We start from the raw sequence: 26,769 nt of genomic DNA on the forward strand, positions 1-26,769 counted from the left end.
AAAGTTAAAAGCCACTAAATTTTATAGTAAGAAGATTAGAGGACCACATATTCCGAAAAGAATGTCAAATAAAGCTGAGGTAATCTATTTTTGCGGTAGAAAAATCCTTAATATTTTGAACAATTCGAAGGGTTGTCAACAGTTAATGTATCAATATTAAAATATCAATAATAATGAATGTCAACACAGAAATTCTGACTAAATGTTAAACATCGCCACCTTCTGTATATTGCCGCCTCGAGTCAGGAGCCTTAATTCAATAGTTGTCGTTTATTACTGTATATTATATCTGTGTTCCATTGATAACTTTGTACACCTGTGAACTAGCACATTGTACCAACCAGAATCCAGATGCACATCACATAGACATGCGCTCGTCATTAAATACATGTATATGATATATTTGCCACTGAACATCAACACAAATACATCAGTACAATCATGCTTCCGACGTATACATTTATCTCGAGTTCACTTGAATGTATGTTATATAAATATATAGGTTCATCATTGGTATGTCAGAAAAAAATGTACAATAAAACTCACCTTTGATAGGAATATTATGTTCATTAATGTACATTTTGTAGCATGTGTTGTTTTCAGCTTTCTATTTTTATACACAAAGTTGGAAAGTCGACTCAAGTTATCAACCTGATAAAAGAATCAAATTAAAGTATGATGTTGTCATCCTACATATGCATGATGTACTAAATAAATTATAATTTTTTTTTTCCATTTTCAAATCCCGTCGTTTACTCTGTGTAAGTAACTTCTTCAGTACAATAGCATTACACTAGTACTTATTTCAGCTTGATGTTCTATGGGAGAGAAAAACTACAGGCTTTCTTAATTAGCCGTTTTAATAATTATCATAGCTGTATGAATTTATCATCGAAACAGATGTTACGTATTTGTTATAAACATTTACACAGTAGAAAATATTTTTGAACATGCATTATACCTGTTTCTTATCTTTACTTTTGATATCAGAATAAAGGTAAAACTTATGGTTTTGTGTGCACTGGAATCGTTCCAAAATATTGGCAGCGAAATCATAACAAAAGAGAAGTTAATTTGAGAGAGGGATAATGTTAGAGTAATACGTAACTTACATAAGGGACAACAAACATGTCACAGAAGAAATTTAATAACGCTAAAATTGTTGTTCTTGGAGGACCAGGGGTTGGAAAAACAGGTAGGGAACTTTTTGTTTTGTTTTTATTTTAAATTAAAACAACGTTTGATATACGAATTAGCTAAATTTAGTTATTATTGTGTGTAATTAAATTTTGTAAAATTACATGTATACATAGATTTTGTGTTTTATCTACTATAATATGATTGGTATATAATAATCAACAGAAAGGAGGAATATTATTCCTTCAAATGACAGAGTAACTGCAAATTTCTGTTTTCCTTCCACTCGCTTTTCATCGCAATAAGTTAGCAACAAATAAAAAAAATGTATACTTCATGACTAAGTATTATAACTTGATGTTCAGACTACTTTGTTAGTCCATTATTTTGGCCAGCGATTTTTTTTATCCGCATGAAAAATCAACTTGCACAAGTTATATGGTCACTTTCACATTGTTTCACGAATTATTTGTCTGACTCGATATGTCTTGGCTCAACTCACAAGAGACATGCGTTTTGCAATCTTCCGATACAAGAAAAGTCGTTTGATTTGTATATTTCGATCATAATTTATTTCATGTGGATGGTGTTTAATGTATGCTGGAGACCAGTTCATGTTTAAAATGCATATATTTTTGCTACGTGTGGAGTTCATGCGTTTCCTCGGTCGTTTTAAAAAAAAAATCCTAATTTGAATATTAGAGATGCACTACGTGTTTTAACATCAGGAAAATACTGTTGCCTTATATCTCAACATCGAATTGGAATAAGGGATTAATATTTTCTTCTTTTTTCCAGTTTTCCAAAATAGAAATTCCTTATTCAACTCTTCTGATTTTGTTATATTTAGCTTTGTTATCACAGGATCTGACAAACTGTAAACAAATACTAGTATCTAGTAAAAAAAAATAAACAAATCTGCACGTTTCTTTTCGAGCTTTTTAATTTGATATTTTAAAAAAAATACGACTAACTTATGTCTGAGGGAAGTACGTGTGTACCATATGTATATATTATTTTGCATCTTAGAATAATAAACATATCTTCATAATGATGTTACAATAAACGTTTCTCTTATATTCATTAGTCCTGTCGGTATCGTAGATGAATCTTGACGTTTACGAGTGACGTCACATTTTAGATGGTTGTGGATTAAATTTATCAGACAAAATAACTATGACGAGAATCAAAATAGTTTTTCTATGAACTAATTAGTCAGAATAGATTGCATGAAAGTAATTTAGAATTTTTTAAATAAAAAAATAAGTTGCAGGAGTCCTTTTTAGAAGTCATTAGGTTAAAATCCACCAAAAATATATATTCATTGATACCGTTTAAATTTAAACTCATCGGTTGATGACATATACATTCAGTTAGTGATTTCTGCATGTAATTGTTTATAAATTAAGTAAAATTTCCCAAAATTAAATATTGAAATATGGTTTGATTGCTATTTATTTTATGGAGATAACTAGTCATTAAAGTCCAAATGACGTGGATGTACCAAAATCTGGAATTTAAAAAAAAAAAGTCAATTATTTTTTGTTAAATTTCTAAATATTTCGATGGGATATTCAGATGTGTAATTGCAGAGTTACATTTGTACATCATTGAAAACAGTTTCTGCAACTGTATTTCAGTGATAAGTATTAAACATACTTTTTACCAAGAAATTAGATTCCTATTGAAAACAAACAAAACATTCGAAAAGAAGGACCATTAGTTATACGGATCCCTAGAGGGTTAGTGAAATTCATGAGGGTACACATCATTTATTTTTTAATAAAGTATATAACATTTAATTGATAATTGTATCATCTCCTTTGTCTACAATTTATGTCAAATGTCTGTCACAATAGTTGCATACTGGATGGTAATTTTGTTGAATTTATTCTGTATATTTGTGGACAATTATTACTCTTCATAAGTCCTTTTCTGATGGTTTCTTTTAACAACAACGACAATATCAGATACGTTTCATCTGACATTATTAAATAATCGTAACTTTCAATGCAACACATATAAAGTAACATCGTAAGCTAAAAACGCTTCATATTTTGCATTAAAAGTGCTAATGTCTTTGACAGAACAATCCTACATCCTAAAACTACATTTAAAAGGTTTGTTACAGGTAAACTAATCAGGCAGATACGAAATATCAATGAAATAATTACGTATCAACATGCTTATGTAATTATGCCTACTTCTTACGGAAACGAAATCCGAGAACATAGAAGACTTGTCTAAGAAATTATACACATAACATTCAATCCAAGCCCTATCTACCACATACTACTAAGGAATTCGAATGATACATATAGAAAAGTTTTAACCGAGGTCATTTGCAAAATGTAATATAAATCTGCATATGTTTTTTTTATGCATTTTTTTTTATCGAAACCCTCCATCCTGCGAACTCGATGCTGGTTGTTTGAGATGCCATGTTATTACTTGGGATCTAAACATAATTCAATATGAACATCTCCGAACTGTGTTATCATATGGTCCTAAGTTTAAAGAACCCCATAACATCAATTGGAACCATAATTTCAAAATTATTGTGGATACCATTGAAGACTAAGCAAGATCAGTGTGGTTAAACAAGAATAGTTTGAGCAGGAAACTTTGTCAGAATAGGTCAAAACATTCAGGTCTTTGATAAAACGTCGAATTCTGAATAAAAAATAATTGAAAACTGTGTTAAAGATTGGCCAAAGTCCGTTTTCAGAGATATAGAAGCTGTGGAATGTCTGTCATCTCTTCACGATAAATATGATGTTGCGGATAAAGCTTCAAATAATACTGTCTTTTTTGTACTACTACGAGTGTCTAAAATATAAATTGGAATAAATGAGCACTCAAGTAATCCAACATACAAAAAGTATCATTTGACAAGGATGAGATTTTGGCGAATCATAAGTCCTTCGTGTGTTCAATGAGCATTTATTCACATTGAATAGAAAATCATAGGACTTACCTTGTTTATATCGGATACCTAAGTTTCACAAAATACTGTACAATCAACGGTACATTGTAAGCTCATCTCTCGAGGCTCATCTGTATTTACGACGAAGAAATTGTTCATTAAATTGACAAAAATTATGTCCGCAGTGAAAGAGGGTCTCCTGTGAAACAGTTTATTCGTGTAGTGGTATTAAGTATATCTGGATTCTAATAAACCCTTGAAGAACTTTTTGGTTATTTTTAAATCTCGATTTTTTTTTCTGAAATAAATTCTATCTAAAAGTTTGACTTTTCAATCATGTATACCATCATTCTCTATGTGAAATTTAAAAATCGTCAAAAAGAAATAATCAACAATGCTTTTCAACATAAAAATGGTTGAATACGCTATAAAAAGTAAAATCACAAAAATACTGAACTGAGAGGATAATCAATTCGGAAAATTCATAATCACATGGCAAAATCAAATAACAAAATGGACAAGAACTGTCATTTAAATTAAATTTATTAACTTGTGCTGATACCATACGGCATACAATGTATTTTTCAAATAGTGAACAAAAAGGTAAAACATGCTACAGAGGAAGTGAACAAGTGATCAGTGTGCTGGAGTGTCTTATTGACAACATATTTACTGAATTTGGAGGTAGACTTTTTCAACCGATTGTCAGCGTTCCTATGGAATTAAACTGTGCGCCTTACCTTGCCGACTTCTTATTATTTTCAGATGAGGCAGATTCTTTTAGACACTTTTAAAAACATGATCATTAAAGTAACCAGATCATTAAACTTCACATTCAGATAATTATATGGATGATGTTCATTCCATTAACAATCCAAACTTTTCTGATTGGGTTCAATTAATATATTATCCGGAACTAGAAATTAATGAACAACAGCGTCCTTTACCTTATTGTTCGACTTATATAATTTTGAAATTATTAATTTCACGTATCATAGTAGCAATGTACCAATTTCACCTGCCTATGGGATATACATTTCCTACCTCATTCGTTATTCAAGAGCCTTCCGCTGCCACTCTCTTTTTAAAAAAGATCATTATCAGATACCAAGAATTTGTTGATAAATATTATGTATCTACTTCACAAGTAACACACGATTGTCTTGAAGTATAGAATCTAGGAACCGATGTTGTTTATGACCTTAATTATATGTTATAGTACTAGTGTTCTTATATTTGTCTTTAATTTTGTTTTCGATATTTGGTAATATTAATTGACTTTGTTCGGTACGTGTATATCCCGTCATTGTGGTATTGTGCTATGGTAATATTTTTCTATAGTTTTTCAATTTTGCGTTTGTGCTATATGTCAACGAGTATATTTGTTTTGTTTACTCTTTGTTGTCAACATAAAGGAATTTTATGCGACTGCCATACAAGTGAGAGGTAAAGTAAGCTATACAATCCAGTTTAATTTACCACTATATGCACTACATCAGAAAACGCCTGTACCAATTCAGTTATATTACACTTGTTATCGATTCGTTTGATTTGTTTGAGCCGTTGATTTAAGCATTTGAATAGGGACATTCCGTTTTGAGTTTTCCTCTCGAGTTCGGTATTTTGGTTATTTTTTTTTGAGAGTATAAACCATACACGGTTGAAACAATCAAATATAATTGAATGAGATCCAACAAAGTGTACATTATACAGTACACATTTTTCTGACCTTGTGGTGCATTGACTTGTTTGTGGTCGTGGCCAAAATATGTGTTATTCCAAAACCTATTATAAACGGTGAGGCTTGAAAAAACAGGGGAAAACATAAGCACATACAGCAAAATCCGAACAAAGAATCTGCGCTATGTGCGAGGGAGATATATTCCTTAATTATAAATGATTCTTAGGTTTCATAACTATAAATTTTCATTAAAAGAAACAATACCTGTATTTTCATGCTAGCGCGGAAGTACTCAGCTACTGGGCAATGCAAACCACCTGTGGCTAACAATAGTAAATGAAAATGTATTTGTAAAAAGGGTAATAATAGTGTATGCCATATTATATTATATTCTGATTTAGGAGAGGAAGAATGTACATCATTGAGCATTCTATATATAAATATATTTACATAGTCTTGTCTATGGAAACCCCGGATTCTAATGCAATCAGTTTGTAACGATAATTTTCATTGGACGTTGACAAATATTTTGAAGGGTTCTACCAGTCCGTAACTAAGAAAGCCACTAGTTTGAATTTCCAATTTTTTTGGGTATGTAATTTCTCAAAAAATAAACAAGATAGTCACATTTTGAGCCTCAAAACCTTCATTTTGTCTCTATTGAAACCATTCTGAAGCGTACGAAAAGTAAAAATACGTTTAGTATTCAGGTCATCCACATTATACATATGACGTCATACTGTTTAGATGCTAAAGACGATGCAACAGTTTTGCGGACTTTTTCATTTATGCCATTTTTAAACCAAAATATTTATTAAATGAAATTTATCTTAATATGTGGCATTAGAATGGAAACAACTGTATTGTATTTTAAGCTTGGCCTTTCGTAAAACTTGATTTTACTGTCGCAAATATCCGTTTACCTATCTCCGCTCCACGTCGCTAGCTATATAGGTAAACTCAATTTGCGACAGTAAAATCTACGTTTTACGAAGGCCAAGCTTAAAATACAATACAGTTATCTCCTAAATGATATACTTCATCTGCAGTTATTATGCAATTTTATTAACATGGATTGGTAAACAGCTTTTCTACATTAAGTAGGGGATTTTCTACTTTCTTCCTTCGATTATGGAAGATATTTGTACTCAATGAAATCAGTTGTGAAAAAGGCATATGTATATTTTTCAGTAAGCTTTCATATTGAAATAAATATATTTTATTAATACTTTGTTTATAATCAACAAAGTCATAAATTCATTCGTTTGTGTGAACTATGTGTTATGGAATTGTTTAATGGGAACATTAAACTCGTCTTGTATATAAATTTAGATATCTCCCCCATTTGATGTTTATATTTATGGAAGGCTGTTGTAGGTTTTTGTGATTATTTGTCAGTTCCACTTCAAAGTAGATTTAATTAATGGTCTAATGTTTTGAATTGTTCTGATACTAGAAAAAAGAAGAGGCGGAAGATACCAAAGGGGGAATCTAACTCATAAATTGAAGAAAACTGATAATTTGCATGGCAATAAACTTCGATCTACAGACTACAATCTACAAAACACTACCTGAAAAACTAATGGTTGAGCAATATTATTCTCACAATTTATCTTGGTGATTCAGGTCAACTATCCCATCGAAGGGAGATCGAATACACGTACATATCAGCATTAAGTGTCTTAATATTGGCCCTTCATTTTAAAGATTTCTCAATTTGTAAAAAAACGTCAAAATACAGCTGGGTCAACACATTTCACAAAGAACAAAGAAGTAAACATAGTATATAAATGGCAAACAAGATTTTAAATAGAAGAAGTTGAATGGAGAAGATGGAAACTTAATGTCATGTATGTTTTGTTCACACATCGTTGTCAATATAATGAAATTATATGCGACTGCCATATAAGTGAGAGGTTTAGCTAGCTATAAAACCAGTTTTAATCCACAACTTTCTACATAACAAAATGCCTATACCAAGTCAGGAATATGCCAGTTGTGTTCATTCGTTTGACGTTTTTGAGCTTTTGACTTTGCCATTTAATAAGGGATATTTCGTTTTGTATTTTCTTCGGAGTTCGTTTTTTTCGTGATTTTACTTTTAAGTTTAAAATCATTTTATGTAGTGTTGTTAACAAAACATTATTAACATTAACCTTCTTTTCCACGAAAGACACTGGGAACAATCGCAAAATAGAATTAGAGAAAATATGGCAAATATCAAAACGATAATGTAGTTAAATTTCTACCTAATATCAAAATGCAATTATTACAATCTTTGTTTTTTTATTTTATTGAAATAGGATAAACAGGAAATGCTGTTCTGGTGGTATTTTGCCAACCAAATTAAAGATTTTGAACTTAGAATAAAAACATGACACCACTTAATCTGTTGTATTTTTCATTTAACTGATCAAAATGCTATGTGTACATTTTTGCGATACTAGAGAGAATGTTTTCCCGTATACGTTCAGGAACTGACAATTAATCTCCCCAAGCGCCTCTGTACTTCAAATATAATGTCCTTTTGACATTGGTGTCTACATTATTTGTATGATGAAATGCATCGACTTTTTAAATAGAATAATTTTCTGGATTTACTCAATGACAGTTTTGTTATGATGATTTATTATACTTAATCGAAATATTAAAACAGACAAACCATTTGAACTTATGATATAGTAAACATTGAAATATACTGTTAAACCAACTAAAACTCTTTACAAAATGTTTTTGAAATGTTTTTGTCAAGTCAGGTATGTTACTTTTGCATCGGCTACTTTTTGGACCGTGTAAGAATTATTTCAGCATCTACAATTAGCAAAGACAGTTTTGCCAAAGTAAATTATAATGCTGAAGTCGATTGATATATTTAAACTGGCAAACAAAATGGGAAACATCTGAACTTATTATAAATATACTCATCATAGATACCAGGACTAAATTTAGTATATATATACGCCAAACGCGCGTTTCGTCTACAAAAGACTCATCAGTGACGCTCGAATCCAAAAAATTTTTAAAAGATAATTCATGGTTTTCCTCATAATAGACGGATCTATTTTTAAACTCTTTTGACACTGTTTTTTTTCTTTCTTCTCTCTCTAATTAGCTTCTTTTAATTATTTTTATAGCCAGTAAAGGTACATGTAAGACTGAAAAATATTTCTGTAAAAACTAATTTTTTCTGTGATAATAGTTGCTACATGTTCCTTTATTCAATTATGTGTCTATTATCTAGCATTAGCAAATCTTATGTAATATAAGTGTTGACAGAATACTTGAAGAAGATGATAAGAGATAATCAAAATGCTAATTTACGGAAAATTATTGTCGTGCTCATCAAAGATGTTCTACCTAGGTCCACTGCCCTTGTCAAAAGGTTTTTCTCTTCACATTGTGTATGACATTATGTTTCTGTTCTGTTTCTTAGCTTTTTTGCCTTTTCGAGTGTCATTTAAAAAAAAATTGACACAATTAGTTCTAAAAGAATTTTAGAATTTTATGTCTATGTATAATCAAATTAAAATAAAATGGCATCTCAGCAACCATTCAAAGTATGCGTGGGATCTATTCAGTTACAATATCTCAAAATCATGGCATGTTATGCATTATGGTTAACATCTTGATAAACGTAATATAAAAACAAGAAATAGGTGAAAAGTATAAGAAGGTTATTAGTAAAAACAAATATCTTGCTTATCAACCTATCATCTAAATCCATAGATTTTAACGATAAGATAGACAAAGATTTATCATCTATTTTTTCTGTAAAGACTTTTTGCGTAATGCACATGAAACTTATTTCATAGCGTAATGTAGACTTTCTTTAGAGTTTTTCTTAATCGTACGTACCCATGGTTCATTCAACAAATTTAAGAGCTGTCATTACTGCATTTAATTGTTTTTGACGTGGTAACATACCATTTTTCGGAGCCAATGTCATTTAGATTTCACTTACATAAGTATACTCTTAGCTCAAAAATGAATCAAACCATGAAGAAAGTTTGAAGTTATCATATCACAAGATCAACTGTCAGCATCATAAATTGATTGATCGTTACATCATCTCTGTTTTTCGATTGAATAACTATCTGTGTTTTATTCTGTAATAGACCATAGGTTTACAGTTTTGTTCTGCAAACGTTAATTCCTTTTTGTATATACCTTGCTTTTTTTAAGAGATATACTGCTACTTATAGTAACAATAGTAAATTCTTTATTTAAATAGGGTAATACAATTACACCTCTTTTGTTTTCTTTGAGGCCCTGAACCAAATATTTGAATACAGTACACATGCAACAGCAAACATACAACCTAATATATCAATTTGAAACGAAACTCTTACTTTGATTACAAGTTTGTTAACCTTGATTGATTATTATCTCCCTAGACAAACTTTTAAAATTACATGGGTGCGATTTCATCGCATTGTCTCAATAACTATCTTTCTTTCTCATTAATTAAAACTTATACTTGTTGGCCTATCGACTACAAAGTCAAGATATGCAATTGTTAACACATTTGAGATAGAACAGTTATGTAATATCTGTTCTACAGATGACGACTGATATGTTCCAATTGTCATAACCACAATCTAGTCCTTTTTTCCTAAAGTGGCCTACCGAGTTTTACCTCGAGTATCACGTGTCTTTTTACCTACACGAGCATCATGTATGGTTGATCACACATGTCGAGCACAATCTGCTTATCCTTCAATAGCACCTGATATCACCTCAAAATATATTCGTGTTTCCCTTTCTTTCGTTTAAAGTTACGTTCTCTATGTTTTTTTAATTTTTCAATGTCTTTGGGGTTTTTCCGCTTACAGTCCTGTCTATCCTTTTTTATGAAAATGTTTTAATTTCAAAATTTCACTTCTGGTTACGTTACTGGTCTCGAAAACTTACATGACCGATGATTAACGAATTCAACGATTTCTTAGGATTAGATGATACTAGTAGTCCATTACCAATACGTTATTAGTGGTACCTCATCACTTGGTATAGCTTATCAACATATTTTAAAGGAGTGAAACTACGGGTGTCATATGTGGAACAGGATCTGCTTACCCTGTCAGATCTTAATATTTTATTGATTTTAATATAGGCACCTAACAATGTTGTGGAGTTTTTTAAAGCTCAGAAAATCCTCTTTATTTTCCTAACCAGTAATACATGTAGCATTTTTTGGTTTTCTTCGTAAGTTAATTAACACTTTTAAAAACTATTTCGTAAAATTTCAAGCAATCAACTTCTTATTCTTTTATATCTCTAATAGAAAGGCATTTCAATAATTCATTCAAAATTTGCGTGGGATCTATTTAGTGACAATATCTCATTATAATGGCATGTTATGCATCATGGTTTACATCTTGATAAACGTAATGTAGAAACATGAAATATGTGAATTTGCCCAAGAATAAAAACGGTTATTAGTAAATACTAAATATCTTGTTTATCAGACAAACATCTTAATCCATAGATTTTGACGATAAGATAAACAGTAATCAATCATATTTTTTTCTGTAGATACGAAAGCAAAATATCGACGATCTAAAGTTTTAATGTACGTGCCCATGGTAAAGTCTAAATATTGAAGAACATCTACAGTGATAGCTGCAATCAATATTTTTTTTTTAATGAAATTGATTCTTTATTACAAACAAGATGATTTCCGTCTTCCTTTTTTTGTTTGTGTCGTCAGATATCATTTGTCAGAGCCTATGGATTTTACGTGTCTTAATTGATACAATATGCATGTCATCGCCATTTCGATTTCAAACTTCATTTCGATTTCAACTACAAAGGTGAATTCCTAGCTCAAAAAGCTAATACAGCCATGTAAAAAGAATGAAATTATCGTTTCAAAAGATCTACGGTCAACATCTTAAATTTGTTGATAGCTATTCAATGGTTTACTCCTGGTTTGCCCACTTTTAATTCTACCAATTATCTATTAGTAAAGAAAACAAAAAAGACAAAAGGTTAAATGAGCATACAATTGTATAGTCTGTTCCAACTTAGGTATACAGTTTGTAAGTGTTTTCTATATATTCAGGTTGTTTTTTTTTGTATAGAAAAGTTATTAAAAAACCAAATATTTTTTTCTCAATAATCTAATATAAATTCATTCAATTTATTCAGCAGTTACAAAAGTGTCTTTATAGTTCATTAGTTTCTTAATGATTTTCATGATATACATACATTAATACAAGATGTCTTTTATTGCAAACTTAATTTAATAAATTTATCAATTTCATAAATTCATTGCATAAGGAAATATGTAAAATGAGGAGAAATACATTCTTTTATATATACATCAAAAGTCACAAAACACGATATTTACAAAGTCACAATTTACAATATTTCACTTCATTTTTCAGTTAAAATGGAGAAGATGGGATGCTGTGTCAAAGTAATCTATCACGTTGATAATTCCTTGTTGGCATCGGTCTTTCAGTAGTTAGAGTCTGGTGTCTATTACTCTGTATCGTCGTCTTTTTGTTGGGCGGGCTCTTCCTGCTGCATACTGGATAATGTTGCATTCTGTTAGTGCCTGTGTCTTCCTTTAGTACCTCAATGATCTCGTAGATGATTGGGTGCGCATGTGTGAGTCTCTTCTTAAGTTTGTTGTGCCATCCTTCCAGGTGATTTGTTGTGCGGGGTCCTTCTGTGTAATAGTGATGCCATAGAAAGCAGTAGCTTTCAACCGAGAACTCTGTCATTTGCATGTATTCTGTAAATTAAGTTGTAGCGGGTATTTTTTTAGCTTCACCAATGTATTCTTAAGTGTTTAGCAAAACATTCTCAACAATGTGGGGTGGAACAAGAGATAGTACTGCGGCTCCTCGTATTAGTTGAGTAATGTCTTCACTTTCTTTATAATAGGACTGTAGTCCATATTTCGGTGCCTATCGCCAAATACACTGGTTGAAGTGGAAGAATCAGCCTTTCTTATTTACCCCTGGCCACACTGTTCGTGCTGCGTTGTAGGTTGCTGTCTCAAAGTCAATAAATAGTCGTCATGGTTGGAGTTCTAACTGGTGTTGTTAGCAATCATGATTATTAATTAAAAGATCTTTTATTGTTGTTGTTTTTTTTTTAAGAAAAGGCTAGCTTGGATGCAGATTACTTTTCAAATTGTGTCATATTTATAGCTTGACTACTGAACAGTTGCATTTATATTCTAGTTGTTAGAATTAATTAGATATTTTTTTATATTAAATTATCAAAACACTTGTATTTTATAAAAATTAAAAAAAAAAGTTGAATAAATTCAAAGATATTCATATGAATTTATTCTAATATATATTTTAGTTTCATTCTTTTACTTTTTACCTTTTTTCAGAATGTACCAATAATTTAATACTATTTGTTGATTAGTTGGAATAATAATTCATTTTAAGTGCACATTTTTACCTTTTTTTTATAAATAAAAATACATTTTCCTGCCAAAGAAATATAAAATATAGAAAAATTTGGCACAATTTCCTTAGTTTAATAGCAGAATATTGTATTCTTTTAAAAGTTTACAGGTAAAATAAAAGGTAAAAAATATGACTATAATTCAGAAATAAACTTTAGTTGTTTAAACAACAATTCCCTCTATTTTTACATATACATGTAATTAAAAGTGGACACACCAGGATGACACCCTATTCAATAACGTTGAATAGATTTTATATGACAATACATGAATGCATGTAGATGTTACGTTTATAAATTTACTTTGAGGCTGTCAAGTAATGAAAACTTATTTAGTCTGATACAAGTATCCGATTCAAAGGTTATAGAAAAACTTTTCTTAATAAAGGCATCAACAATATGGAATTCGTTACCACTTTATATAAAATATTTGAAAATAATGATACTTTTATAGAAAAACATAAATGTATAAATTCGAAATTCATTAGAATTTGTTCGCCCAGTATAAATGTTTTATAATAGATTTGTTTAGAATGTACATTTAGCTAGTTATATTGATTCAAACAGTAACTATTATAGTTAAATTTGTAAATACTTCAGCAATTATCAGACATAAATTTGCGAAGAAGTGTAAAGTAAAATAACAAAAATACCGAACTCCGGGGAAAATTCAGAATGGAGAGTCCCTAATAAAAAGGCAAAATCAAAAACTCAAACACACCAAACGAGTGGACAACAACTGTCATATTCCTGACTTGGTATAGGAATTTTTTATGTAGAAAATGGTGGATTAAATCTGGTCTTATAGCTAGCTAAACTCCTTACTTGTATGACAAGTGTCATAAACTACTGACATAATATTAATAATACCTACCTACGTTGTCACAAATTTATCAACTTAATTATTTAATTTAAGATTGAATAATTCAAGAAGAACAAAAATAGTTCAAATTTACAGAATCAACCTTTAAATGATAAATGATCACTTACATATATTTTTGCAAATATTTGTCAATCTATCTATCTAGCTTTCAATTTCTGTTGTTCTTTTTTTACATATTCCGTTCAAAACGTAAAATCTGCGAAAATTTCACTAAAAGTGTTTTCAAAATCAAATTCTCACTTCAAATGTTTATATATTTGCCTTTTACTTGTTAAGTTCGTTTCTGTTTCCTTTTCCTGTGTAATCAATAACAGATGTTTTCTTAATAACTTTTCCTCAGCGTCAAAAGTTATATTACACAATTGAGAACTTCTCAAATGAAAGTTGGAATAAATGCCTTTGTGCTTTACATCAATTGTCAGAATTTAGGTTCTGCAGGCTTCAAATTAAAACCATCAATCAAAGTTTATTTAACAATGTTTATTTATAAAACGTTTAAAAGTGTGCTCTTCAACAACATATTTCAAACACGTAGTTAATTACATATATGATTGAATGCGATATAACTTGTACTCTTTCTAACGTCTATCTATCCAAAACACTTTGCTTCACCCTTAGCGTTTACTGATAAAGAATATTTATTTTTTTACGATTAACAATTTATATAACTATATTGTTTTTAAAGTACATTTCACTTGGAACAATCTTTTTTTTTTGTATCGCATATTAAGCCTCTGAATGCATGGTTTTGATTTCTAACCGTGAGTATCACTGTGCACAATGCTGCGAATTCTTTTATTCCTAATGACTAGAAATAAAGGGGATGGTTGAGATCTCATCAAACATGTTTAACTATTTGCCAAGACAAGACAAGACAAGACAAGACAAGACAAGTTTATTAATACACTCAGGCACATTGTGTGCAACAAGAGCAACAAAATGTAGTATACAAAATAAAACGTTGGTCAATAAATGTTACAAATAAAAAATAACGCAACCCTTTTATCGAAAAAGAGGCTTTCAGTTTTTGTGAAGTAAGTTCAGGATAGTACTAGCGTAGAGTTAAATTTTTAAGATAGATTATTAATAGAGTTCATGCACTTCGGATTGATTTAATATTGGCCAGGCTTTACGAATAAGGTTCGTCAGAATCAATTCTGTTCCGCTTCTGATTTTTCCGTTGTTGTAGTATCGGACGATTCAATGGGTAGAAATCACTAGGTTGCGTTGAATTAATGAATGGACTTTTATCTGCATCGATATTTTGAGTGTTTCTGTTCTTCGTTTCTTTGTTATCCGTGTGTATTAGTTCACTGTCATCGCTTGGTTCGTATAATTCCCCTTCTATGAACAGCTTATCTCTTATCAATAAAGCTTTCTTTCGGTCTTTCTTTGCCTGCTTTAATATAGGATATAGTTTTTTCCTCTTCTTTTCGATTTTTACCGGAAATTGTTCTCTGACAGAAATATGTGTCCCCTTTAATTTGTGACAGTTCCTCATAACTAATTGTTTATCTTTCAAAAATACAAATTTAGTCATTATTCTTTGAATATTTTGTCTTTGTTTTCCAAAACGATGTACAGAAACGAAATTGACATTTTCCCCTATTCCCAGATTTTTGCGGATAAAATTTCTTACAATGTTTTCTGTATTCTCATTTGGCTCCTGTTTTATTCCGGATATTACGATATTGTTAGTCATTGATCTCCATTGTAACTCATCGACATCGCTTTCAATATTTATCAATCGCTCATTGACGCATTTCATATCGAATGTGTTTTCTTCAACATTTTCTGCTTCCTCTAACAATGATATTTTAGACATATTTTCTTTGCAGCGATCTATAATTTTATGCACAACCGTACCCATTTGTTCTCCCTTTTCTTCGATCATTTTATTTCGGTTAAACACAATTTCGCACTTCTGTTCTACGTTTTCTATTCGTGTTACAATTAGATCTAATTTCCGCTCAAGTTGCGATATCCTAGTAACTTCGCGCTCAAGCTTTCCGCATTGTGTCTGGAGGTCTGCCACGACAGCAAGTACAGAGTTCAATATAGATATAGTTTTGGTAACCTCGCTACATTTTGCGCCTGCCCGAGTAAGGAACATATTGACTATGTCAGTCTCGCATTTAAAAAAAAATCGATTTCATTTATATATTCTTTAGTTTAATGAGACGTCCATCTTCGCTGAACTAGAAAACACTTTAAGGGGCCATCTGAAGCCCGTCTACTGGTGTGGAATTTTCTCGTTGTGTTGAAGGTCAATTGGTGGCCATCGGCTGTTTTCAGCGTTTTGTTCGGATTGTTGACTCAATTTTAATAATAAAACAACTATATCCCCTAGAGACCAAAGCAAAACATATACCGTTTATTATGCAGCATGATCAAAAGTGAAATAGATAAAAGAGAAACCTACAACTTGATTTATGCTAACAACAATAAACGGAGAATAAAAAAAGGCAGACATCAACCAACGAAAACAACTGAATTTAAAGGCTCCTCGTTCGCGACATACATATACAAAATGTACAGTAGATCGGTAATAGAAGTTAGCGAGCGCCCAATCGTCTCCTTTATTTTGGTGTTTTCCTCGTGTTTTCCTCTTCAATGGTAGATACTTCATCATTTTCAGTATATGGTTTCGAGAAAAGCATCATCTATCTATCTTAAACGTATTGATGCGAGAAAATACATTTGGCAATAAATCATCGAATACAAAAAAGAAGATGTACAATGTAGTATGATTGCTAATGACAAAACTCTCCACAAGAAGTTAAAATCTTCCTATGGTGTAATCCTAATTCTACTAAATAAACAATGTTCCAACTTGAATGTTTACGCGGAAAAATGATATAGGAACACAATGTCAATAGTAACATTTCAAGATACTTGTCATTACTTGTTTCAGGTCTTTTAAATTGTTAAACGTTTTTCGTCATAGAAATATTTAAAAAGTAGCTAGTCTAGACTCTCACTGGGCATTTCTGCCTCCTCCACCAATCAAAAAAGGCCGCAATAACCTACTTTAGGTCTCTTAAATGGGCTTTTATCACAAACAAAATAAAACACATGTAGAAGCTTTTTTTGTTTTGATTCACCTTTCGTCTCAATTTTTCATTGTCAAAATATTATGAATCATTTTGATTTTTTAACATTATTTGCTTTTCCTGGAATACTGACTGACTCTAAAAGGCGGTGTTTGTCTTGACATATGATTAATTTCGTACTTCCGAAATATGTTAGGAATAACTGTCGGCCTATTTATAACAGGAGGTAAAATGAAATCGATTACTTTAACATATGTTTCTTCAGAGCCCTATATGCAACTTAACAGATTCAATAAAGAAAGACAGCAAGCATGGAAAATTAATTTCTAAAAATGATATTGCATAACAATAAAATCAGTGCAAAACACTTTGCGGAAAATTGAAAAATCTGATTTATCTTTTCTTGTAATCTAAAAACCAACAGTATCAATTTGCAAGATACAAATCAATTTCAAACAAAGAAAAATGATTTGGCAGACGCCCTGTCTCATATTGTTCTTAAAATAAGTACATTCAATTTCGAACCTGTTTGGTTACTTAAAGTGTTTAACTTTTGATTGTTTTCATTAAATATTTAGTAACTGATTTGTTGTACTTGAGAATTATGTCAGTGCAATCTATTCTGAAGTTTCTATTCTTAGGAACATTGCATCATGTTTTAAATACGATTGAATATGATGATCTTTGAAACAGGACGAAGAGCTGGACTCGCCGAGATTTTCTCTCGTTTCATAGCGAGTACAAATAAGTCTTATATTTCCTATCATAATGTGCATAGTTTTCATCCTGTAATTTACATCCGCACTTTATGATTTATATTAACTGTTTATCTAAGACAACATGGGGCCAAATGACATACAAATATAAAGTAAAAAATATGTTATTTAGTAAAAGTACAAAATTGTACGGCCACGGCTTGACAAAAAGTGGGACTGTTTATGATCAATATAATTGTTACGGATTTTCCAAAGAAATCGAAATAGTTTTATTTATTTTTCAGCTTTCACAGTCCGATATATTACAAAAAGATACATTGGTGATTATGACAGAAACAAAGGTACCTAGATGTAAGAAGATGTGGTATGAGTGCCATTAAAACAACTTTCCATCTAAGTCAGAATTTGTAAAAAGGAAACCATCATAGGCCATAGTACGGCCTTCAACACGGAGCCTTGGCTCACACCGAACAGTAAGCTATAAAGGGTCCCAAAAATGACTAGACAGTGTTAAACAATTCAAACAGGAGAACCAGGGGTATAATTTATATAAAAAACGAGAAACTAGAAACAACGGTGACCTATAGTTGTTAATGTCTGTGTCATTTTGGTCTTTTGTGGATAGTTGTCTCATTGGCAATCATACCACATCTTCTTTTTTATATGAACCACATCAACAAACAACAACCACTGAACAATAGGTACCTGTATAGATTGCTACATATGTTTAAACACTAGGGATTTGTTATGATTGTCAATGAGACAACTGTTTGTTTATCCCAGTTGTCTAGTGAAACAAGTTACGTAATAATGTCTGACAAAAACACAAGACTGCGGTTGGTATTTGCAGTTCATTGTATTTGCTGGTACATTACAGTGCCAGTTAGTTTGAGGGTTCATCATTCAAAAACATGTTAAACGCTGGCACTAAATTAATATCTCTGTCAAAATCACAAACCTTGTTATCCAAATGAATGTAACATTGCATATGCTGAATATATTTTGTCTCACGTCATTACCTTCAATAAAACTGCCAGTTGTCCCTTTTTAGGCTTTATGTTTTTATACATTTTATTTACCTTCAAATTTGATAGCTTGTCTTAGGTGATATTTCTTAGTGTTATAGGAAGTATGGTGATTTTTATTTTCAATACTCATGGGTACCAATTTTACTGCAGCAGAAATACATTTCGACAATAAATCGTGTCCCTCCAGTGATTCGCGAGAACAAAATAATTCAAAATCCAAAATACAATATAAATAAAGGGCTTACTCCCAAGTCACCAATAATTACCAAAAATATAGCCAAATCTGAACAAGAAACAACAGTGCTTTCAATCCACGAGAGAGATACATTCTTAAATCAAAATTATTTTCTAAGTTTATTTAAGTTAATAAAGCAAACAGTAAACAAATAGTTTCATGAAGATGGAAAGTATACTATCTGTGGCGTCATATGGTCTTTAACAGATATGTTTCTGTATGTTTGCTAAAGTATAAGTTTTGTCGATAAAAAATTAAATAGTTTAAGCATTTCTTCTAGTTCTCAAGTGAGGATACACATTGTTCATAATTTCACTATTTCAAAGATATGGTATATGCTAATAAAAATCTTCATGCTGAAATACGCTATAATCTGTTTTAACGCTTGAAAAATAAAATGGGACATCATTTTAATTCGTACGTGTAATAAAACACAAAGCAGATATTTTATTTTGCAAAAAAAAAATTAGAACAAAACTAAGATTTGTGCAAATGGTTCTTGAATCTTAAGCCTAGGGATAAAGATGATATATCGTTTACTTTTAAGTACGCAGCAGATGTTTTGTTCATCTTTCTAGTATGTCTAATCATACTGTAGGATATAAATAATTATAGATAAATCTGCCGCTATTCCTTCCTGATTACTATACTTATTACCAAGTGTTTACCACAAAAGTCATGATAACATCAGCACTGTAATGGGATATGTATCTCCTGTCGTCTGCTCAATACAGATAGATCGAAATTGTTGAACAGTAGGTGAATGATTGCAGATTTGTATCTCCTACATATTAAATGAAACGTGTAACTCACAGGTATTGGCTTGCATGAATATAGCATTGCTATATCATAAATTGTGTTTAATAATGATCGCTTTTTTACCTTTCTGTACACTTGACACTTAAATATTTTGCGTGAAGTGATTTCTTAGTTTCTATAATTTTGATTCTTTTCTTGCTGTTGTTTTCTTAATCTCTTGTCTTACTTAACGTACTTAAACATCCCGTCAATGTGTTTGTATTATCTTTCATTTTTTGCTGGTGTGTTTTGTATATGCGACTTTTTGTGTTTCTTCTGTTCTTATAACTTGACTCTGTACTCTAAAATCCCGCCAGTATGTTATTGTTCTATTATATATCATTATGATATGTTTCTATTATGAATTAGAAAATACGTTGAACCTCTAACGTCAAAATTCAATCGCGTAGTGGAATGAACTATTTTTGGATTCTTATAAATTCTATATAACTTTTGAACTATTTTAAATAACGTTCTATTTCTGAAATTACTTCATACATTTTGATTTTTTAATCCTGTATGCCAATATTGCCCATGTGAAATTTTAAAATTGTTTGTATATATACATTGAACGACAAATATATGTGACGTATAAAATTTTCTGACGTCAATCAATGACTGTGTTTGTATATAGATGTTTTTGTGTTCTGTTAAATTGTTCCTTTTAAAATTGTTACACGATGATGACTGATGTACCCATATTTTGACTATTAATTTTGATTATTATGCCTGTTTAATTCACGCATCATTGTAAATATAACGGAATTTGATAAGACTGTCATCAAAGGGAGAGGTTTAGCGCTATAAAACCAGGTTTAATCCACCATTTTCTACATTTGAAAATGCCTGTACCAAGTCTGGAATATGACAGTTTTTGATGTGTTTTGTCATTTGATTTTGCTATGTGATTATGGACTTTCCGACTGGATTTTCCCCTGAGTTCAGTTTTTTTGTGATTTTACTTTTTCTACACTCTTTGAGAGTATGATTGCAAATGAGACAACATGACATAGATGTTATCAAGTTACTTACTTAGCAACTTACTTCTCTCTACATGTACCTTTTAAGAGCCAACATTATTCCTATAATATAATGGTACTATATTATATTTGTTAATTTACGACAAAATCAAAATTATTTCAGGGCCTTGTTTGAAACTCTCACTCTCGTTCATTATGATTAATACCGTCATATATCATACGATCATAAGGACCAGTAGTCAGTTCTCCAGTATGAAATTGCTTTGTTAAAGTTCTCCTTTGATTTCTTTAGAAATTTAAAAAAAGACGCTAGTAGAGATCTAAGGCCTGTAAACAAAGTTAATCAAAGGTGGATTTGCCTAGGCTTATGAAGTGACCAACGTATTATAACAATTAATACATCGTTGGTCTTTACTTTGTTTAGTTTTAGCAGTCCCAATGAAGGGTAATCTATAAATGGCTACGCACAAACCAAAATTAAAATAGATGATTTTCATGTACATATATGTACAGTCAATTGCAAGTATGGTTAGTTTCTGACCTTCTAAATATGACCATTTTTTGTTTTAGGATAGTTTGCAAAGTACGTAAATTTTTAGTTGGCCTAGTAGTCCCACACAATTTCTCGAAATTCAAGAAATATTTTATTTTCAGAAATGATGTACACGTATAAAATTTCAGCGCCAAAGGAAGATATTAACCTTGAAATATTGGATACTGCTCAAAACGTAAGTACCTTTTTCTAAGGTTTGAAAAGCGACACCATTATTTACCTCATAATTTTTCAATTTGAATGACTGTTGCATTAAGTATTCGTTACCTGAGATTAACAGATATGTCTGCTATCCTGTTTGAGAGCCATGTTTGAATTGATAGACATTTTAACATTAATTAATGTTGAGACTTGCACATTCCTACAACAAATATCACTTAAGTTACTTGGATTTTAGATGTACAATTTACATTTATATATTTTTGCAGATTAACCTTCTCAATCCATATCAATTTTGGTGATAATGGGGTACCCGTTTTTGTTGTATCTAAATAAATGCATGGACGTTGTGGGCTGTGTCCTCGTTAATGACAGTAATTTAGGAACACGTTTGAACTAGGTTGTTTAAGGTTCCTTTCCGTTTTACATGCACAGCAATCCTGTATTTATTCATCCTTGGATCTCAAGCTTTCGAGATTGAGCGTTCCTGATGAAGGAAATAAAAATCTACAAAATTTACAGACAAAAACACAGCTATAGAAATAGAATATATGCAAAGTATTTCATTCAAGCCAGTGCTAGGGGCCGTCTTAAACTTGCAGCGAAGTGGGAGTTTGTCAGCTTCGTGTTGATGGGCTCACATTGCTTTTGAGATGAAGAACAACGATAAAAGCGCTGTTACTTTTGATTTTTTATGTTTTGTTGTTGTTGTTGTTGTTGTTGTTGTTGCTGTGCATGTATTGATTTTGTGTCATGGATGGATACTATGTATATTTGTGACAAAAATAAATTTTATTAATACGAATGCTTATACATTATATATATATATGTGTGTGGTCTATTAATATAAATAGACAATAGACAATATTTTATTCGCACAAACACATTTACATTACATGGTTATGGCATACAAAATTAAGACAATAAACTGACAATAGTTAAATTGATTATAATTATATTAGAGTGACAGTGGTATTCACAGCGAAGAAGAAAAAGGTTATAAATATCAACAGATAACACATTGTTAATGTTCATGAACAATTAAAAAAAAAGAACACAAACAAATATTAGGTTGCACATTAAAAAAAAGTTATACAGATGTTCTTAATAAAAGACAATCATTAATATACTTTATGGTGATTTTTAAAATGACTGGTAGACTGCTATTTAAAAGTACAGTCAAATGATTTAGTGTTATAGTGGACTGCTATTTAATAAAATTGAAATTAAGATTTTTATTAATATTTTGTATATAGGTATCCCTTAATGACTTATAGCATGGACAAATTGAGAAGAAATGGTATTCATCCTCAATTTCTTGTCTGTTACAGGATAAGCAAATGCGTTTACTTCTTTCAATGTTGGTATAACGCCCTCTTTCAATTGCTAGGGAATGCGCACTTCGTTTAAATTTACTGAAAACTGATCGGTCAGTTTTGAATTTACATATATCAATATGTGGGGGCCTTTTTCTAATTCTTTTAGTATGACAAAAGAAATTTAATTTTTTACATTTATTGATAGAACAATTCATAATTTGATAAGCCTGGTCATAGATTCTTTGTTGGATACTATTTATGTGATATTTTAAATTAAAAGTATTAAAAGTGAGATGACCAAAACCTAATTTATTTAACCAGTCTTTTACAATGTTAACCCATTTACTTGTTTTCTCTACATTATTATATATTTTATGGACTAAAGTGTTAGGCGAGTTTACAATGTGGTTTAGAAATTTTATAGCTGAAAGGTGAATTTTAAAGTACAAAGGGATTCTGTTTGTCTCAGTTAAACAGGCTACATTTGTTGCTTTGCACTGTACTCCTAAAATTTCTTTAACAAATTTAATATGTAAATGTTCAAATGGATCTGAATCTTTGAACACTTGGCTTAAACCCCAAACTTCACTTCCATAAAGAGTTATTGGAACAACTAAAGTATCAAATAATTTTTAAAGCATACTGCAGGAATTATCTAAAGAGACTGTTTTTTTAATTTTAAACCAAGCTTTTCTTCCTTTTTCCATAAGATTTTTTTTTAAATGACTTAAACTTCCTGAACAATTTATAGTTATTCCAAGGTAACAAATAGATTTAACAGTCTCAAGATGTTCTTTTTCTACTTTAAAATAATTACAATGAGATTTTCCGTTAGAATTGAATATTATAATTTTTGATTTTTGTTTGTTAACATCAAGTTTCCATAGGGAACAAAATTTAGTTAACTCATTTAGTGCATTTTGTAGCCCTTCTTGTGTTTCAGACAATAAAATAATGTCATTTGCATATAATAATGATGTTAGTTTAACATCTCCTATAATAATTGGTTGAGTGTTTGCATGATCAAGGTCATTTACAAGGCCATTTATATACATTGTAAATATTAAACAAAGTGGGGCTAAGTACATCCCCTTGTTTTACTCCGCAATTTGATATAAATTCATGGCTAATACCATTTTGAAATTTAATTCTGCATTTGTTGTCATTATACATTGATTGGATGACGTTAAAAAGTTTGCCTGGAAGTCTGTTTTGGAGTAGAATGTAGAATAAACCCTCCCTCCAGACAGTATCAAAGGCTTTTCGCAGATCTATAAATGCTGCAAAAATTTTCTTTTTTTAAGTTTTATATTTGTCTACAATAGACTTTAATGAGAAGATATGATCTGCTGTTCTAGCTTTTTCTTTGAAGCCAATCTGATTTTCACTTATCAAATTATTGGTGTTAATAAACTTCATAAGTCTAGTGTGTATAATTTTATTGAATAATTTTCCCAAATTAGAAGTCAATGAAATACCTCTATAATTAGAGGGGTCAGATTTGTTCCCCTTTTTATGAATTAAAGTAATCAGACTTTTGTTCCATAATTTTGGGAAGCTGCCTTTCATAAATACTAGGTTAAAAAGTTTTAATAGGGGTTCTAATAAATATAACTTTGTTTTTTTACAGACTCAGGAGGTATGCAATAAGCACATCAAGTGGGGAGATGGCTTCGTATTCATATATTCAGTGACAGACGTCGACAGTTTCCGCGAAGCGTGTCGTCTTAAAGATATTATTCTTAAATTAAAAGGATCAGAGACGCCTATTGTTTTGATTGCAAATAAATGTGACATGCTGTCAGCCCGGTGCGTTACGGAAGATGACGGTGCTTCTCTTGCAGCACAACTAGACTGTCCTAAATTTGACCTTTCAGTGGCGGAGGGATATCAAGGGGTATCGGAAGCCATGGAAGAACTACTTATTCAACTTAAACGAAATTTTGTGAAAAATTTAACAGCTAGTGCACAATCAGGAGAAAAACCGAGATCAAAACTTTTCAATATGCGAAAGGTTTTAAAGAAAAGAATAGGACGTAGTCACAGTGATACGTTTTAGATTCACTGACAACTTTTAGAGTAGAACCAATTAACCTGTGCATTGAAAGTGCACTATAAATTATTTTTGTTGTACTACATAAATATACTGTAAAATATATTTATTATTATGATTATGTATTTTATCTTTCATGTGAAACTTGCAGTAAGTTGTAATCAATATACATTCTTGTTTAAAATTCCCCGTTCATAAGTTAATTTTAAACTAAAGTTTCAACTCCCTCAGACAAAGCTGACCATGAATGAATTTGGCTACTAGTATTTCGGTTTTTTTTCTTTATGGTGATATAGCTCTATTATTGTTCTCATAGCTTGTAAAATTTCAGCGTATTTATATATCCCTGGCTTACAAATGTTAATTTAGTTTGAAGCTCTTAATTAAATTTTAATCCCGAAACGACTACACACGGTATGTATATAGACTCCAGTGTTTTTTTGGTTTTTTTTATCATTCCCTATACATAAAACAAAACAAAAAACAAAACAAAACAAAACAAAACGAAACAAAAACTCTTCTTTTTACAAGAAATAATTCATTAAGGCATTAGATTTGTTTAAAATTTGTACATGGCCTGGGTTGTTTTATTCGGATTTCATCCCTAACGTAAAAAGAACAGACATGACAACATTAAAACTATTTAAATGGAAAACAGAGGCTTATTTAAAAATGCTATATAGGGATTTGGAATTAAACAAAATAGTTTAACCCAACAACATTGCCATGTGCCTATCATAAGGTTTACCCCAACAACATTGCCATGTGCCTATCATAATGTTTAACCCAACAACATTGCCATGTGCCTATCCTAAGTCAAGATCAAATAGCAGATCTTTAATTGTTTTTGTTTAATGCATTTACAACTTTATTGATTTAGAGCTTCTCATATTTTAAGGACACATGTCTATAATTGCTTAAAATACTGTATTTTGCACTTTTCTCTCCTTTTAATAATTTTGTCGATATGTTGCTATCTCTCTGACATTAGCTGTATATCTTATTTTATATAAAAAAAAAAACACACGTATAACTGAAGGAATTGCATTACTTAAAAGAGAGTGAGTGAGACTGAATAGTTCGACATGGTCAGCGTCTTCTGAGACGATGCATTACTGCCCATGCGAATCCAATCTCGGTCATAATGAAAAAAAGGATAGAATCGATTACTTTACAGATCAGACGACTGTTCAAGTTACTACAGAAAAAAATGGTCCCAAGTCAGATGCATGTAGTTCAGATGTTGTCGTCGGTTCATGTCTGTCATTTTTTTTCTTTCTCATTTTAGAAATTAAGCCGTTTTTCTCTATTTGATTTTATATTTTTCCTGTCGAGGCCTTTCGTATCGGACTAAATAGTATGTGTTTTGCCATTGTTGAAGGACGTACAGTTACCTATAATTTCTTATTTCTACTTTATTTGAACTTTAGTGGATAGGTTTCTCATTGTCAATCATACTACATCTCCTTATTTTTTCACGACAGCAAAATAAGTCGCTAGTGAATTGAAAAACAGACATTTCGTATATAAGAAGGTGACGGTTATATTTATCTTTTGTTCATAACTCTCTTGGAATAGTGTGTGTGTCAGGAGCAAATCCCTGCTAGTGAAGTTCATGTAGTGAAAAACAAAAAATTGGTAAACATATCGTTTTTTAATGGCAATCACAAAGTGTCTACCAACGATTTCAGCTGAATTTGACTTGTAGATCTTGTTTTGATGATCTCTTTTGAATTTAAAAGTGTCTATCTAGTTTTTATAGTTTTCAAGATACTAGTAATAGGCATAAGTGCAAAAAAGTAGGTAAATATCATTATTTA

General features: G+C 30.8%; 1 protein-coding gene across 1 annotated transcript; it reads left to right on the forward strand.

Annotated features, from left to right (window-relative positions):
* Positions 1-898: 898 nt before the first annotated feature.
* Positions 899-25,067, forward strand: LOC139490654 (ras-related and estrogen-regulated growth inhibitor-like). The gene is made up of 4 exons (XM_071277558.1): positions 899-1,195; positions 18,109-18,165; positions 21,520-21,593; positions 24,527-25,067. Exons 1-4 carry the CDS (start codon positions 1,129-1,131, stop codon positions 24,953-24,955), a joined length of 627 nt encoding a protein of 208 aa, XP_071133659.1. The 5' UTR covers positions 899-1,128; the 3' UTR covers positions 24,956-25,067.
* The last annotated feature ends 1,702 nt before the right edge of the window (positions 25,068-26,769 follow it).

This window comes from Mytilus edulis, chromosome 10 (genome assembly GCF_963676685.1).
Source record: "Mytilus edulis chromosome 10, xbMytEdul2.2, whole genome shotgun sequence".
Taxonomy (NCBI): domain Eukaryota; kingdom Metazoa; phylum Mollusca; class Bivalvia; order Mytilida; family Mytilidae; genus Mytilus; species Mytilus edulis.